Source organism: Ovis aries, chromosome 17, assembly GCF_016772045.2.
Source record: "Ovis aries strain OAR_USU_Benz2616 breed Rambouillet chromosome 17, ARS-UI_Ramb_v3.0, whole genome shotgun sequence".
In the NCBI taxonomy this organism is placed as follows: Eukaryota; Metazoa; Chordata; class Mammalia; order Artiodactyla; family Bovidae; genus Ovis; species Ovis aries.
In genome coordinates, this window is record NC_056070.1 from 17090250 (window position 1) to 17108863 (window position 18614).

The window sequence follows — 18614 nt, forward strand, 5'->3', positions numbered from 1 at the left end:
AGGGGGTTGGGATTTTCCTGGTGGTCCAGTGGTTAAGACACCATGATTCCACTGCAGAGGGCACAGGTTCCATTCCTAGTCGAGCAACTAAGATCCCCAGCGCCCCTTGCCACAGCCAAAAAATAGAAAGAAAGAAAGAAAAAGGTAAGGGGTTTAAATGTAATTGATCAATTAGGCGGCTTTGATACTAAGCTGTTCCTTTGTGTTAGTACTGGTGCCTAGATATTCTTTCTTTTGAATCATTTAGTCAAACACTTAGAAAAAAGTTTGAAGATATGAAATTCAAGATAGATTATAGTATTTCTCTAATGAGAATGCTGTCACTATAATAGAAAGACAGCTGAGTTGTATTATTCTGAAAAGGAAACTGCCATTCTCCCCTTAAGTTGCTTTTTAAATTTTTAAAATTCAATTAACTTAAACTGAAGGGAAAAAAAAAATTTCTCCTACCTGCTAACTCCCACCTTTAGGAACTACCGATCTGTTCTCTGTATCATAAGCTTGGGTTTTGTTTGTTTTCTAAATTCCACATATAAGAGAGATCGTATGGCATTTCTCTAACTTATTCCACTTAGCACAATACTCTTGAGGTATAAAATTGGGTTGTTTATTTGAGACTTTTCTTATTTCTTGAGGTGGGCATTGATTACCTATACTTCCTTCTTAGGATTGCTTTTGCTGTATCCCATAAACTTTGGTCAATTTTCATTTGTCTTAAGGCATTTAAAGAATTAGCTCTTTAATTTCTTTTTGACCCATTAGTTGCTCAGTAGCAAATTATTTAATCTTTCATGCTCAGTCGCTCAATCATGTCCGACCCTTTGTGACCCCATGGCCTGCAGCCCTTCAGCCTCCTCTGGCCATGGAATTTTCCCAGCAAGAATACTGGAGTGGGTTGCAATTTCCTATTCCAGAGGATCTTCTCAACCCTGGGATCAAACCCGCATCTCCTGTATTGACAGGTGGATTCTTTACCACATGTACCACCTAGGAAACCCCATTTAATCTTCACATATTTGCAAATAGTCCAGTTTTTTTGTGTGATTAATTTCTAGTTTCATACCATTGCAGTCAGAAAAGATGCTTGATATGGTTTCAATCTTCTTAGATTTAATTAAGATTTGTTCTGTGGTTGAACTGGCTGGAGAATGGCCCTTGTATACTTGAAAAGAATGCGTATTCTGCTGCTGTGAGATAGAATGTCTCATAAATATCTAAGTCCATCTGGTCTAACATGTGGCTTGATTCCAAAGTTTCCCTATTGATTTTCTATCTGGATATTCTATTCATTGATGGAAGCGGGGTATTAAAAATCCTATTATTGTATTGCTGTATATTTCTGCTTATAGGTTTATTAATATTTGCTCTACATATCTAGGTACTCCTAAATTTAATGCCTATTTACAAATGTTATGTCGTCCTGTTGAATTGACCACTTTATCAATATATAATACCCTTCATTTTTCTCTTATAGTCTTTAAAGTCTATTTTGTCTGATATTAGTATAGCTACTCCAGCTTTCTTTTGATTTCCATTCACAAGGAATATTTTTTTCCATATCTTGTCTTTCAGTCTTTGTGTGTTCTCATGTCTAAAGTGTATCTCTTTTAGGCAGCAAGTATATGGGTCTTGGTTTTTGTTTGTTTGTTTTTTTTAATCCATTTGGCCACTTTTTGTCTTTTGATTAGAGCATTTCATCCATTTACAATTAAAGTGATTATTGGTAGGTTATGTGCTTGTTGCTATTTTGGGGATTGCTCTCTAGCTACTTTTGGTTAGCTCTTCACTGTTACTGTATTGTCTTTCTTGCTTCCTTTGTAATTTGATGATTGTCTTTAGTGGTATGCTTACAGTCCTTTCTCTTTATCTTTTGTGTGTTCGCTATAGGTTTTGCTTTGTGTTTACCATGAGGCTTACATATAACAACTTACAACTTAATTTGGGGGCTTCCTTTGTAGCTCAGTCGGTAAAAAATCTGCCTGCAGTGCAGGAGACCTGGATTCAATGCCTGGGTTGGGAAGATCCCCTAGAGAAGGAAATGGAGACCCACTCCAGTATCCTTGCCTGGAAAATCTCATGGACAGAGGAGCCTGGTGGGCTGCAGTCCATGCGGTCGCAAAGAGTCGGGCACGACTGAGCGACTAACACTTACTTACCTACAGGGAACTAGATCCTGTGTGCTGCAACAAAGACCTGGCACAGCCACATTAACACAAACAAAACAAAACACACTATTGTGAATACAGATTAATGTCCCAATCTGCTTTTTCCCTATATCTGCATGTTTGGTACTAGTACTCGTGGTGATTGAAGAAATATTGGATTGGCCACAAAGCTCATCTGATTTTTCTTTACCATCTTACAGAAAAACCCAAATGAAATTTTTGGCCAACCCAATACTATCCACAGTGGATTTTATGTGTGTGTGTTGTTTCATGAGAGATTAAATGGACAAATGAGTCACTGGCGAAAGAGCGGCATAACCGTGGAAGAAAAACAAACCTTTTTCCCAAAAGGAATAAGGAGGCTATTTTAATATTTTAGAATCTCTAGAGTCCACAATAATATACCACATTAAAGAGCCTTTGCCTTTATTGCTATGGCTGCTTGGCTTATGTAAAACAGGGGAGACTTCAGACATTTCCCAGCCGGTAGAGTATTTGAAGGCCAAGTCAACTCTCAGAATGACTCATTTTATAATAAAAATAATCTTTAAGCAAACATTCGTGAAGTATCAGTTGTACAAAAAATGCATATGGTCACGGCTGCCATGCTTTGGTGATCTGACCAAACAGCGGCCAGTCATAAGCTGGGCAACAACCTGGTCCTTGGATGAAAAGCTCAGGTAAGTCCATCACTTTCTCTCTCATGAGTCATAGCTAGGAAATATCTAGATAAATTATTTAATTAGTGATAAGAGCTATAGCTTGGAAGCAGCAACAGAAAGATCCAGAGAGGATCTCATGAGTTATGAGGGAGCAGAAACTATGGGTAAGGAAAGGAGGTTGGCTGGTGGAGAAAAGATACTAAGCAAATGTATAACATGCAAAGAAGCAGAGATTCAGAGAGAGACAGAGACAAGGACAGAAACTGGTCTCAGAACTTTCTGAAGGTCTCCAGGCCTAATTTAGTCTAATTAAGCCTTATGGTCGGAGAAGGCAATGGCACCCCACTCCAGTACTCTTGCCTGGAAAATCCCATGGACGGAGGACTCTGGTGGGCTGCAGTCTATGGGATCACTAAGAGTTGGACACGACTGAGCGACTTCACTTTCACTTTTCACTTTCACGCATTGGAGAAGGAAATGGCAGCCCACTCCAGTGTTCTTGCCTGGAGAATCCCAGGGACGGGGGAGCCTGGTGGGCTGCCGTCCATGGGGTCGCACAGAGTCAGACACAACTAAAGCAACTTAGCAGCAGCAGCAGCAGCAGCAGCAAGCCTTATGGTAACCTCTCTCTTTTTTTTTTAAGGTAACTTAAATGACCTCTGACCTTAATTAACAAAAGGATCAGACCACTAGGTTTCTTAGCTTTAAACAAAATATGCTATATTTATGCAATATAAAATTACAACCAAGAAGATAGAGTCATTAAAAAACAAACTGTGAAAAAGAAAAAAGAACTTGTCCAAAGTAGGTTTTCTAGTACAGCTCTTGGGCAGGCTTGCTCACTGTCCTTCACCTGTCTGATAACAGTTCTCTGATATTCTTTTTTAAATTTTTATTTATTGATTTACTTTCGGCTGTGTTGGGTCTTTCTTGCCACTTGGGCTTTTCTCCAGCTGAAGCAAGTGGAACCTACTCTCTAGTTGCGGTATATGGGCTTCTCATTGCAGTGGCGTTTCTGGTTGCAGAGCGCGGGCTTCAGTAGTTGTGGCACACAGATTTAGCTGCTCTGCAGGATGTGGAATCTTCCCGAATCAGGGATCGAACCTGTGTCTTCTGTACTGGCAGGAAGATTCTTTATCGGGGAAGTCCCTCTGATATTCTTTTAGGCACTACCCCACACCCACTGACCCCTACTCTCTGCCACCACCTCTTCAGGGTAAGGATGTGACTCAGTTCTAGCCAATCAGTGGGTCCTAACACCCAGGCCACAGGGATAGATAATGGCCATGAAAACATTATATAAGCATATGGCATTTTAATGCTTGAGAAAAATGTGACAAATAATGAGTGCAGAAAGAAGGAAAAATTGCTGTTAAGTTTGGGGTCATAATAGTCTCCTAAATAATAAGACCAGTTTTTAAGTCAAGTCCTTTCCCTTTTCTGAACTTCAGTTTTCTTGTATATAAAATGAGGTCAACACAACTGCACTCAGGGTCTGTTAAAGGTCCTTTCCTTTCTAAATCACTAAACTTTTCTGAAGTTTAGAAATTCAGGAGTCTTATAAGCATTTCCCAGTTGGACATTTACAGAGATTCCAGTGTTAAACCCGGAGATACAGGAATGATCTCACCTCAGTCTTGGCCTCCAGGAACTTGCAGCGGATGAGTGTGAGGTGGGGTGAGTATGTATTCACTTTTCCATGTGGTCTAAGCTCTTTACCTCATCATTCTTCCCCAGCCATTAACATGTGCCCTCTTAAATGACAGTTAATCAGCTCTCCACTAATACCTTTCTTCATTTTTCTTCCCTGGAGAGGGTGCTGTCTTCTTCCCTTCTTTCACTCCAGGAACACAGATGCATTTGACAGAGGTCAGCTGGCCACAGCTTCTCTGACATAAAGAGAGATAATGTTTCAGTCAGTTTTGATTCCAGAGCATCTCAGAATTCAAAAGGCAGAGTGATTCACTGAATGGAGGCAAGGTAGGACTATTAGATATCAAAGGTAGTTCAAAGAATCTTTCCCCACAAATCCCACTATACAGGATGGTCTTGGCTGCAGAGCTCTTCAGCCACTTACAGCTGACAGAACCAAACTGTGGCTTTGGTATCATCAATCAGCTTCATTGCTTGCAGAGAAGACTGTTGTGGTGACTGCTTGGTCTAGTTTTTCCGGTTGGATGAGCATCTCAGATCCACTGTGAAGGTCTCTGTATCAGATATCAAAGCTACTGCAAAGGCTTAGATCTTTGAAGCGATATTACTCTTCCCCATCCCAACTGGTCACCATCCTCCTTCTACTCACTGGATACTAGAAATTACAAATGCTCTCCTGGAACTATTGCCCTTCCAAGTTGGACAGAGTAGGTCTGGGCAGTAAAAAAAAAAAAAATCTTTGTTGACAGGTTACCTTCAGCTAGAAGACAAGGAAAGGAGTTGGTTTTCTTTAGCATTTTATTAATCTCTTGGATATTTCAAATCCTGAAAGATGATGCTGTGAAAGTGCTGCACTCAATATGCCAGCAAATTTGGAAAACTCAGCAGTGGCCACAGGACTGGAAAAAGTCAGTTTTCATTCCAATCCCAAAGAAAGGCAATGCCAAAGAATGCTCAAACTACCACACAATTACACTCATCTCACACGCTAGTAAATTAATGCTCAAAATTCTCCAAACCAAGCTTAAGCAATACGTGAACTGTGAACTTCCAGATGTTCAAGCTGGTTTTAGAAAAGGCAGAGGAACCAGAGATCAAATTGCCAACATCTGCTGGATCATGGAAAAAGCAAGAAAGTTCCAGAAAGACATCTATTTCTGCTTTACTGATTATGTCAAAGCCTTTGACTGTGTGGTCACAATAAACTGTGGAAAATTCTGAAAGAGGTGGGAATACCAGACCACCTGACCTGCCTCTTGAGAAACCTATATGCAGGTCAGGAAGCAACAGTTAGAACTGGACATGGAAGAACAGACTGGTTCCAAATAGGAAAAGGAGTATGTCAAGGCTGTATATTGTCACGCTGCTTGTTTAACTTCTATGCAGAGCACATCATGAGAAACGCTGGGCTGGAAGAAGCACAAGCTGGAATCAAGATTGCCGGGAGAAATGTCAATAACCTCAGATATACAGATGACACCACCCTTATGGCAGAAAGTGAAGAGGAACTAAAAAGCCTCTTGATGAAAGTGAAAGAGGAGAGTGAAAAAGTTGGCTTAAAGCTCAACATTCAGAAAACGAAGATCATGGCATCCAGTCCCATCACTTCATGGCAAATAGATGGGGAAACAGTGGAAACAGTGTCAGACTTTATCTTTTTGGGCTCCAAAATCACTGCAGATGGTGATTGCAGCCATGAAATTAAAAGACGCTTACTCCTTGGAAGGAAAGTTATGACCAATCTAGATAGCATATTGAAAAGCAGAGACATTACTTTGCCAACAAAGGTCCATCTAGTCAAGGCTATGGTTTTTCCAGTAGTCATGTACAGATGTGAGAGTTGGACTGTGAAGAAAGCTGAGTGCTGAAGAATTGATGCTTTTGAACTATGGTGTTGGAGAAGACTCCTGAGAGTCCCTTGGACTGCAAGGAGATCCAACCAGTTAATCCTAAAGATCAGTCCTGGGTGTTCATTGGAAGTACTGATGGTGAAGCTGAAACTCCAATACTTTGGCTACCTGACACGAAGAGTTGACTCATTGGAAAAGACTTTGATGCTGGGAGGGATTGGGGGCAGGAGGAGAAGGGGACGACAGAGGATGAGATGGCTGGATGGCATCACCAACTCGACGGACATGAGTTTGAGTGAACTCCAGGAGTTGGTGATGGACAGGGAGGCCTGGCCTGCTGTGATTCATGGGGTCTCAAAGAATCGGACATGACTTAGCAACTGGACTGAACTGAATCTCTTGGGTGAATTCTCTTTGCTGAAATTAGAACTGAATTGTCTACTGACCTGACCACCCCTGGGGCTACTGGGTGATGGAATAGTTAGTAGGACTAGTGTTTTGCAGCTCTCACCGCCTTACTTCCCAGAGAACTGGGCTATGGAGGCATGGGCACTATAGTTGAGAGGTGGGGGAGGGCAGAATAAAGTTTTTAAGACTCCATGGTATTTTCAATGGTAGGCAAGTCCCTAGCAGACAAAGTAGAGGATTTATTGGTCAAAGCGTGAGGATAGGGAGGCAAATACACCACTGTGAAGGTGAAAAAGCCAGAAAGATGGAAACATGCAGGCATCAGGATGAGAGATGTCAAAGACAAATTTACCATCCTCACAGTTTTGCTTCAATCAGATTTGTCCACTAAGTGGTAAACCCACTGATTGCTCCAATGGGCCCATCAGAACTCTATTGGAGTAGAATTTTTCCATGGGAGTAGGGAAGGAGGAGCGGGGAGATAGCTGATACAAAGACTGTGAAGTCATTTACTCCTATCTTATCTAGGTGTTTGTTGAATGCTTCTTTAAGTGGTTTGAGACAATCCTTGGTCTTAAAACCAATGAAAATGAGTTGAAAGCTAAAAATACTCACCTATTTTGCTGAAGAACTGGTTGGATTAATTGTCATTAATTAATATGTCATTATGATTTTAATATGTCAAATGACTGTCATTTCTAGCTCAGGTGTATTTGATTTTTTTTTTAAACCAAGCTACATTTTAATAAGTGAGCAGTTAACAGCATGAGACCAGCAAGCTGCCATAAACTCCCGATAATTTCTTTGGTTCTTTGCAATGTTCTTTAACTATGTGCGTGCATGCTCAGTTGTATCTGACTCTTTGCAACCCCATGGACTGTAGCCTCCTAGTCTCTTCTGTCTATGGAATTTTCCAGGCAAGAATACTGGAGTGAGTTGCCATTTCCTCCTCCAGGGGATCCTCCTGACTCGGGAATCTAACCCATGTCTCCAGCGTTGGCAGGCAGATTCTTTAACCACTGAACCAGCTGTGAAATGGAAGCCCTGATTTCCTGGACAGAATGTGCTCTAAGTCTTCAAAAAAAAAAAAAAAAAAAGAAAGAAAGAAAGAAAAAAAGCCAGAAAATAGCTAAGGACTTAAATATTTTTCTTCCTTCCTCTTGGTGTTCAATCTTGTTTTTTAAGGTTTGTTTTTTTTTTTTTTTATAATTATTAACTTTACATCTTAATCTTTGTGATGACGGAGATTTTGGTATGTTTTGTTCACTTGTTATCCCTAGTGCCTAGAGTTGAGAAGATACTCAATAATTACACTTTGAATGAATCAGTGAATGAACACTAGAATTATATAAGTAAATACCACTTTAGTACCAATAGATAAAAAGTGCTAAGCTAAGATCCCACTGTACATCTAGGGTAGAGATGTCAAGCTACAACTTTGAGCAGTATGATAAGGACACTCTAAAAGATGGTATGAAGGCACTGGGACTTCCCTGTTGGGCCACTGGCTAAAACTCTATGCTCCCAATGCAGGAAGCCTGGGTTCAAGCCGTGGTTATTGAACTAGATCCCACATGAAACAACTAATAGAATGAAGGCACTTGTTGGTGTGTTTCAGTCGCTAAGTCCTGTCTGACTCTTTTGGGACCCCATGGATTGTAGCCTGCCAGGCTACTGTGGGATTTTCTAGGCACGAATACTGGAGTGGGTTACCATTTCCTACTCCAAGGGATCCTCCTGACCCAGGGATCGAACCGGTGTGTCCTACGTTGGCAGGTGGATTCTTTACCACTGAGCCACCAGGGAAGCCCATGAAAGCACTTAGTTGAGTTTGTAAATCGCTAATTTTAAATAAAAGAATATCTATGGAAGCACTTCAAAATATTGATATTATATAAATATAAGAGTAATACAATTTTACACATGAATGACTTGCAATATGATTGGTTTTTTAAAAATTTGGAATCAATCTTTATGACTGAAGTCACCATACTTTGACCAAAGGTGCCAAATGGCATTTTGAGTCTGTTAAAAGTATGACATTCCCACAAATGTCTAGCAATCTAAATGCTTCCTAAAGAGGCAGAAGGTCAGTCAGTGTGATAACCTAAAGAGAGACTTCTGCTTCTTGAGAGCCCACTGAGTAGGAAATCAATAGGTGCAGAGGCAGTCTCATTAAAATGTCTGGGATGTGCCATTTGGCCATTTGCAGTCCAAGTGAGAGCTGTGTAGGTAAAAAACGTGAAGTCCACACAAGAAAGCCTCATTTGAATGCTTTGCTCATTGGGAAAAGGAGAAGTCCCTAGAATTGTCCAACTTCCACAACAAAAAAAAAAGCTTACTAAATTCCCATCACCCGTCAAGAGGAGACTCTTTGCTGAGCTTTCTACAGAATTTCTAGGTGTAAAACAGAAGTGAAAAAAGGTCATCAGATAGGTAGGTGGATGGAATGTGATCACTACAAAGAGACTTGAAATACCTGGAGAAAGCAAAATTGTCTAGAGATAAAGATGGCCTGGTTTGTGTGTCTCTAATTACAATGATTCTTTTAAAAAATTTAAATCCATTCATTACATGTGGATAAATCCTTGAATCCTGCCATATCCGGTCCTCGAAGCGCCAAACGCTTCATATAGGGACAGCTGTGGGGTGAATTAGTTGCTCTAAGCTTTGGGGCTGCTTCCAACTTCGCTATTTGCTCAAGCCCTACAGGTCAAGGAAAGCAGTGATGTAATGCACTTAGCTGGGCCATTTTAATTACAATGGAATGGAGTGGGGGCGGAGCTACAGGCGGTGACAAGTTTGGCGCATGACTTGCCTAGGGATGCAGGAAACAAAAACACCAGCAATCATTGGCTGCGTCCACTTCCGACCTCTGTCTCTAGCTCCAAGTCTGGAAGCTTGGAACACATTTCTTGGGAAGAGGGGTGGCGCCAGCTTACAGATCGTCAACCATAAACACACACACACACGGCGCGCGCGCACACACGCCCCACGGAGGCTGGCAGCGTCCTCGCTGCTGGGATGGGCGTGGGGCCGAGTGCTCGCCACCGGGTCCCCAGAAGGTTCGCCCGAAGCCAGCTGCAGCGGCCTGGTTCGGCTCGCAGGGCCCGCGGAGGACTCGCGTCCGCGGAAGCTGGTGTCGCCGGGGCTCGCTCCTAGCGAGCCGCGCTGTCGTCATTCATTCGCAGTGTCCGGAGCGTCCTTCCAGCCGGGAGCTGGGCTTCGCCGAGGGTGCGAGCGGCCCCCCGGCGGAGTGTTCTCGCGCCGTGCCCTGGAGGGCTCTGAGCCGCTGGAGACGCAGGCGGCCGGGACCCTGGGTGGGCGCTGCGGGAGCAGCCGCACCCCAGCCCAGCTCCGCCCGACCCGCGGGGCAGGATCAGCGCGAGTCGCCCGCAGCCCTGCCAGCTGCCGAGCCGGATCCCGCGGCTGAGCTACACCACTTCCTCCTCCTCCCGCTCTCCTTCCCCCTCCTCTCGCTCCTCCCGCCGCCGTGGGCCCCGACCCGGCGGCGGAGCCAAGGAGCCCGGGCGTCTGCGGCCGCGGGCTCGCGGGAGGCGGCGGCGCCGCGGAGAGGATGCTTCTCGCGGCGCCCGACTCCTCGCCGTCCTGCCCGGCCGCCCGCGGGGGCTTCGCTGTGGCCCGGGCCCCGCGGGCCGCCCCCTGGTGAAGTCGCTCTCCGCCGCCGCACCTAGCTGGCGGGCGGGCGGGCGGGCGCGCGTGTGCCCGGGGCTGCGCACCGGTGCGTGCCGGACCCGACCCGCCGCCCCATTGTACGGGAGCCCGCGGCGCCAGGGAACATGTGGGTGAACCCCGAAGAGGTGCTGCTGGCCAACGCGCTGTGGATCACCGAGAGAGCCAACCCTTACTTCATCCTGCAGCGGAGGAAGGGGCACTCGGGCGATGGAGGCGGCGGCGGCGGACTGGCGGGTAAGGACCTGCGGGTGGGGGCCGGGAGCTCTGCGGCGCCGCCCGCGGTCCTGGGCTGCGGGCACCCGAGACGCCGCCCTGTCCCTAGGGGTTGGGCCGCCCTCCCCGCTTTGCTGCGTGGAAAACATCAGGAGTCGTCATATTCAGACTGAATGAGGTGCTTTTTTTTGCTAACCCTGTCGGGTGACGGGGCCCTTCGTGTACCGGGCGCCCCGTAAGTGGGTGATGTTGATGAGAATGGAGATGAGAGAGTCTGGGGTGAGAGGAGCATCAGTGCTTAGGAACTGAGAGTCTGGGGTGAGAGGAGCATCAGTGCTTAGGAACTGAATGCTGTACTTCCCGTTTGGGCAGGAGAGGTGAAGGACAGTTAATTTTTGCTTCATTTTCTTTGCTGGTAATGGCAGGATCAGGTGTAAAATGCTCTTTTGTTTCCAGGGAAGCAATCAGTAAAGAGCTGGTGTGGTCATTTCCTATGTTAGTTATGACTGAAGAGAACAGGAAGAAGGGAGGAAAAAGGAATATTGTTTTTGTTGCACCTAATTAGGCATAACAAAGCAAGTTATCTGGCTATAAAATAATTAGAAGTGTAACTGCATTTTAACTGTTTTAACTCAATCACTTCCGCAAACCCCCTCACGAGGTATTTTGTATTGTGACTAGTACTAAAACCATGGCATCTCATTCCAGTTTGTAAAACCAGACCCCTACCCACTATCCCAAGACATCAGAAAGATCTTCCCTTACCAGCTAGTTTGGGTGGTGGGAGATGACAGATAATCTTGAACTCACACTGTACTAGAGAAATCAGACCCTTCTCTCTCTCTTTTGGTTAGAATGAACAGAATAAGGATATTTTTTACTATGAAAAAGTTAGCAGGAAAAACAGGAGAGTGATTGCAGAAAAGAGATGAACCTTGATCTCTTCAGAGTTCAGAATACATCCCCCACTTGGAGCTTGTAAATTGTTGCTTTCCAAAATGCCTTGCTATAAACTAAAAATTCTTGACATAGTATGTATTTAGTTATGATTCTAATGTATGAACTGGTTGTCTCAAGACTGAAATTCAAGGGTCACACTGGATCGTAGCTACTGGGTTGAAAGATCTTGCTAGTGCATCAGATCACCTCTAGGTAATCTGATTTTTCTGCACTTTTTCTGCCATAAAAGAAGGCATCTGCAGAGTTCCAGACTGTGTTCCAGAAATTCTGACTAGTGTCCTAGAATCAGAATTTTCCAGTTCATTTTGTAGAACTTGTTTAACAATATGTGTTGATATTAAACTTGCATATTTAATATTGTTATCAGCCCAGATTGTCCTTAAAGTCTAAAGCAGCAATGTAGAGTAGATAGTTTATGGTATTAACAACATCTCCAGCCTGGAGATAACCCTTCTCACACCATGAACTACTGAGTATTTATTTTCTAGAGTCGTTTGCAATAGGTTATAAAAAATAAGATGCGAAGCCTTCCTTTTCTTCAAGAGTTTGTTTTTGATGTGGACCATTTGGAAAATCTTTATTGGACTTGTTGCAGTATTGTTTTTGTTTTATGTTTTGGTGTTTTGGCCTCAAGGCTTGTGGGGTCTTAGCCCCCCTATCAAGGATTGGAAGGCAAAGTCCCAATCATTGGGCCACCAGAGAAGTGGCTAAATCTTTTTCTAGTTAACGTTTTTATTGTGTTCCCATTAACTCTTGGAGCTACAATTAACTTCAGTCCACTTGGACTCTCATCATTGATGACTTATTACAGATAGATAAACTTATCTTCTTAACTGAGAAATTATACCTGTTAATAGTTATTGCTAGAATAATTGAAATAATTGAAATCAGTAAAAATATTCCTGTCAATAAAGGTTATTTTCAACCAACATAGGAAAAATGTTTCCCCAGATAAATTGGTGCCACATCAAATGAAGCAAGGACATTTTAGAAATTCTTGTATAATGCATAGTATTCCATTTCTAATGTGGGCTTATTCATGCATTTATTAACTCACCATATCATTTAAAACATTGGTTAGTCACTTCTGAAGTACCAGTTTCACGAAGCTCAGAGCCTATTGGGAAAAGACAGATGCTGAGAAAATTATCCTATTAATTAATATAAAACCGCCACCGTCTCAGCAGGAAACAATCTAACCTAGTTCAAATGAAGAGAGTTTAGTGAAAAGGCAACTTGGATGGAGGCAGGGTTACCAGAACCAGTGACAGGCATAGAGAAGGTGGCAGGAATGATGCTGCTGGAGACCAGGTGAGCTCAAGCCAAGCAGGAACAGTTTGGGCCTCCAGAGGAGCTGCCACCCCCAAGAACAGAGGCCCCAGCAAAAAGGGGGTGTGGAGGACATGCCCAGCTTCTGTCTTCTCCCTGCCTCCAAGTTTCTGCCGTTGCCTCTCTCCTGTGGGACCCAGTAGAAACTGGCTGGATGGGCTGTCCTGGTGATGGAGGACTCAGCCTCCCAGGAATGGATCTGGGAGAGAGGTGCAAACAGAATGACCAGCACTGAAGTCCAAGGAGAGGAATACCATGTCAGTTACCCCTTTCCTGGTGGGAGTGGGAGGAAGGAAAGGTTCCCTGTAGAAATGACACTGGAGCTGAGAACTGGAGAAAGAAAATCAGCCTGTGAGGAGAGGAAGGAAGAGCAAGCGTTGGGTATCAGTTATCGGAGATTTTCTGGAAGATCTCAGGACCCTTACGTAATGTGCATTATCTGGACCAGTGCTGATCAAATGCATGATGGATGAGTAGGTAACCTGAACTAGTCAGAAGTGCTCAGTGGTCCAGGGTGCTTGGTAAGATGTCAGCACCAAAGCTATAAAAACAACGGGCCACAGTGAGGATACTCCCCTTCCCCCTTAAGAGTATTCTCTTTTTGATGCCAAACAGTACACATAGGTATTGACAGAATGAGATTTATTTTTTAGATTGTAGATGCATTTGATTTATTAATCCCCTTTAACTGAAATTTCATATACATATATGCACAAAATAGAGATGCAGAGTGCAATGACTTATCCAAGTAACATTTTGTAACCAACACCAGTATAAAAACTGGAACGTTGCAGGGCCTCAGAATTCCCCCTTGTGGCCTTTTCCCAGTCACTGCTCACCATCCACCAAAGGTGAAAAACGAACAAAAAACCTATTTTGATGTTTTTTTGGTAACACTTCTTCCTTTTTCTTTATAGTTTGTGTGACAAAGAGCCTATCTCTGAATACAGTGTTTTGGTTTTGCTTGTCTTTTTTGATCACGGAATGAATGATTTGATCACATAATCGTGGATAATGTATTGACATGTATCTAGATTCTTTGTGACTGGAATTCATTTCCCCATGCTGTGTGGAAAACTGTTAGCCAAATTTATCAACTGTTCTGTTGGAGGACCTTGAATGGTTATCTGGGGGTCTGTGGATAAGGTGGCTGTTGTCATTCTGCTGCACGATGGGCCAGTTAACCACAAGATGAAGTGTAAGAGGCAAGAAAAACAACCTTATTCAGAAACAGTTCAGTCTGTGGCTGACAGGCAAGATGGAAGACTAATGTCTCAAGATAAACATCTTGTTGGGGTCTGGAATCCAGTTCTTTTATGGGACAGAGAAGGGGAGGAGTTGAGGAATTAAAGACTATTATCTTGCAAATATCTTCTGGAATGGCCAGCCTCTGGATGGGGATGTGTTAATTTCTTTAGGCAGAGCCACAGGGCTTCCTGAGGCGGGTCATTATGTATGATGCTTCCCTAGTGGCTCAGACAAAGCATCTACATGCAATGCGGGACACCTGGGTTCAATTCCTGGTGGAGAAGGAAATGGCAATCCACTCCAGCACTTTTGCCTGGAAAATCCCATGGACGAAGGAACCATGGGGCTACAGTCCATGGGGTTGCAAAGAGTCAGACACGACTGAGTGACTTCACTTTCACTTTCATAATAACAAAAGCAATGAAAAGCAAAGGTTATAGTCAAAGAGACAGATCCATCATGGAGTCCTAAATGGCTCTTCCTTGGAGCAATTCTTGTTTGTGTTTTTTTGGGGCCAGGGGAGGAATTGTCAACTTGTAGGTTGTATGCCTACAACAGTTGGGAAAAAGTGGAAACAGTGTCAGACTTTATTTTGGGGGGCTCAAAAATCACTGCATATAGTGATTGCAGCCATGAAATTAAAAGACCAACCTAGATGATAGCATATTCAAAAGCAGAGACATTACTTTGCCAACAAAAGTCCATCTAGTCAAGGCTATGGTTTTTCTAGTGGTCATGTATGAATGTGAAAGTTGAGCTATGAAGAAAGCTGAGCGCCGAAGAATTGATGCTTTTGAATTGTGGTGTTGGGTAAGACTCCTGAGAGTCCCTTGGACTGCAAGGAGATCCAACCAGTCCATTCTGAAGGAGATCAATCCTGGGATTTCTTTTGAAGGACTGATGCTAAAGCTGAACCTCCAATACTTTGGCCACCTCATGCGAAGAGCTGACTTACTGGAAAAGACTCTGATGCTGGGAGGGATTGGGGGCAGGAGGAAAAGGGGACGACAGAGGATGAGATGGCTGGATGGCATCACTGACTCGATGGACATGAGTTTGGGTGAACTCTGGGAGTTGGTGATGGACAGGGAGGCCTGGCGTGCTGCGATTCACGGGGTCGCAAAGAGTCAGACACGACTGAGCGACTGAACTGAACTGAACTGAGGTTGTATCCTCATCAACTTTAATAGATAACACCAAACTGTTTTCCAAAGTAGTTGTACCAACATGCTCCCACCCACAGCAAATGGGAATTTCCCTTGCTCCTTATCCTTGCCAACATTGTCAGTCTGTAATTTTAGCCTCTCTCTGGTGGTTTTTTATATTGTGTAGTTACTTTGCTTTTTCCTTACTGATGAGATTAAGCACCTACTCATTTTGTGACATCATCGTTCAGGTCTCTTGACTACTTTGCAATCGGGTTGTTTGGGCTTTTTTCTTACTGACTTGTAGGTATTTTAAATATATATATATTCTGAATATGAGCTCACTGTTGGCTGTACATGTGGCACAGTCTTTATTCAGTTGCTTGCCTATTCACCCTTAAAGAGGAAAAGATGTTCTTGATTTAAAAAAACCAAGTCCTTAATAGAGTCTTTTTTTCTTTATGGTTAGTGTTTTATTGTGTTCTGTTCAATAAGTCTTTTCTTACTCTAAGGTTATAAACATAGACTTCTGTGTTATCTTCTAGAAACTTTTCTGGGTTTTTTTGTTTTTTCTTTTCTGGCTATACCATGTGGTGTGGGGAACTTCCCCAACCAGGACTCAAACCTGCATCCCTTGCAGTGGAAGCGCAAAGCACAGAGTTTTAACGAGTGGGCAACTAGGGAAGTAAAAACTTTTCAGTTTTATCCCCCCAATTTTTATTTACCCCAAATTTATTCACTGGGAATTAATTTTTGCATACTGTGTGAAATAGGGTTGAAGTTTTAATTTAAAAAGTATTTGTGGACATCCAGTTGCCCCAGCATGATTTACTGCTAAGTCCATTCTGTTCTCATTCCATTCTTATGACATAGCCCCTGTGGGGCTACCGTGTTCGTAAATCACGTGCTCCAATATGTGTTTGGGCTCTCTAGCCCATTTCTTTTGTTTGTGAGAATATTTTTGCACCAGTAGCACACTGCAGTTTTATAACAGGGTTTATATTCATTAGACCAAGTCCTCTTATCTTGTTCTGTAAGAGTTTCTTGGCTATTCTCTTTTACGTTTACAGAACATTTTGGAATCACCTACTAAGTTCCACCAAAACAGAACAACAGCAACAACAAAAACTTACACTGCTGTGATCTTGATTGAGATTGCATTGTTTATAAATAAATGGGCAAAGTTAATATCTTTATAATGTTGAATCTTCTGGTCCATGAACATGGTATTTTCCTCTATTTAGCTCTTTCAAAATTTCTTTCAAAGATATTTCATAGTTTTCTCTAAAGGTCTTTCACATCTTGTATTAGATTTATTACTAGATATTTTATTCTCTGCTGTATATTGTTTATTAAAAAAATTTTTTTCTAAGTTCTTTGGTAACCTATAGAAATATATATATATATATATCTTTAATCGACTTTGTATCCAGAACCTAGCTAATTTATGAAATTAATTCTAGTTATTTATATATATATATGTATTTAGGAAATGGCAACCCATTTCAGTATTCTTGCCTGGAAAATCCCACAGACAGGAGAGCCTGGTGGGGCTACAGTCCATGGGTTTGCCAAGAGTTGAATACGACTGAGCAACTAAGTGTGCATGCATATATATATTCTTTTCAGATTATTTTCCCTTATAGATTATTACGAGATATTGAGTATAGTACCCTGTGTTATACAGTAAGTCCTTGTTGATTATTTATTTTATATTTAGTAGTGTGTATATGTTAATCCCAGACTGCCCCCTGCCTTTCCCTTTAGTAACCGAAAGTTTGTTTTTGCTGTGAGTCTATTTCTGCTTTGTAAATAAGTTCATTTGTGTCAGCTTTTGGGATTCCGCATATAAGCGATATCATGTGATATTTTTATTTCTCTGTCTTCACATAGTGTGATAACCTGTAGATACATCCATGTTGCTGCAATTGGAATTACTTCATTCTTTTTTGTGGTTTAGTAATATTCCACTGTGTATATATATCACATCTTGTTTATCCATTCATCTGTCAGAGGACATTTAGGTTGCTTCCATGTTTTGGCTCTTGTAAGTAGTGCTGCAATGAACACTGGGGTGCGTGTATCTTTTCAAATTATAGTTTTCTCTGGATTTATGCCCAAGAATGGTTTTGCTGGATTGTATGGTGAATCTTTTTATTTACTTAACTCATAATTGCTACATCACTTTTTCTTTTCATTCAAAGGGAGTTCTTATCCTTAGTTTGCCAAAAGTTTTTAATTATATGTGGATGCTGAATTGTTTCAAGTGCTTTTCTATATATATTAAGGTAATCATTTGATTTTTCTCTTTTATTCTGTTAGTGTGTTGACTTATTAACTGATTTTTCAGGTGTTAAGTCAAACTTGCATATATAAAATAATCCAACATGGCTATGATGTTATTTTTTATATGTTCATTAATATCACTTGCTAACCTTTTATTTAGAATTTCTGCATCCTAATAAGTTAGTAGAATAGTCCCATAATGTTTCTTTTTCTTAACATCCTTGTCGAATTTTGGTATCAAATTATACTGACCTTAAAAGTAGGTTTTGGAGTTCTGGAAGATTTTGTGTGATAGTAGTAGTATTTTACTTTGACATGTTTGGCAAAACTCACAGGTGAAGTTGTCTGGCCTTGAAGTGTCCTTTTTGGGTTTGTTGAATGGTTTTACAGCATTCAGGTGTTTAACATTTTTTCTTTTACTGTCAATTTTATAAGTTTATTTCTTGTAATTTTCCATCTTAGATCTTCAGCTATATTGGCATAAGTTTGTTAAAGATATTCTCCTGTTTTTAGTGTCTGTAGGATGTACGATAATAGCCTCCTTTTTTATTCTTGACATTGGTTATTTGTGCCTTCTTTTTTAATTAGTCTTTCTGGTTATTTGTGCCTTCTTCCTTAATCTTTCTAGGAATTTATCAATTTTGTCTTTTTGTAAAGAATCAACTTCTAGGCCTGTTGATCTTTTTTGTTTACATTTATTTTCTGCTTCATTAATATCTGCCATTTGTTATTTTCTTCTTTCTGTTTCTTTTGGGTAGGTATTGTTATTTTTCTAGTTTTTGAAAATATTAGTTAACTGATATTCAGTTTTATTTTCTAATGTATACATTTCAGATACTTTTCCTTCTAAGTGTGGCTTCACCCGCACTGACTTCACTGCTTTAGAATTTAGTAAGATTTGTTTTAGTCCCTGCTGATGGTCAGTTTTTGTTAAGTGTTACATGTTGTGCTTGAGAAGAATAATGCGTTCTGCAGTTGCTGGATAATTGCTCTGTTTGT

At 41.9% G+C, this 18614-nt stretch overlaps 1 protein-coding gene across 1 annotated transcript in view; it reads left to right on the plus strand.

The window, feature by feature from the left end:
- The first annotated feature begins 9721 nt into the window (after positions 1 to 9721).
- Positions 9722 to 18614, plus strand: part of TBC1D9 (TBC1 domain family member 9) — a 120934-nt gene continuing 112041 nt past the window's right edge. The window contains exon 1 of the mRNA XM_015101508.3: positions 9722 to 10668. Within this exon, the coding sequence (XP_014956994.2) occupies positions 10539 to 10668 (130 nt within the window). The 5' untranslated portion in view covers positions 9722 to 10538. The remainder of the gene's footprint in view (positions 10669 to 18614) is intronic.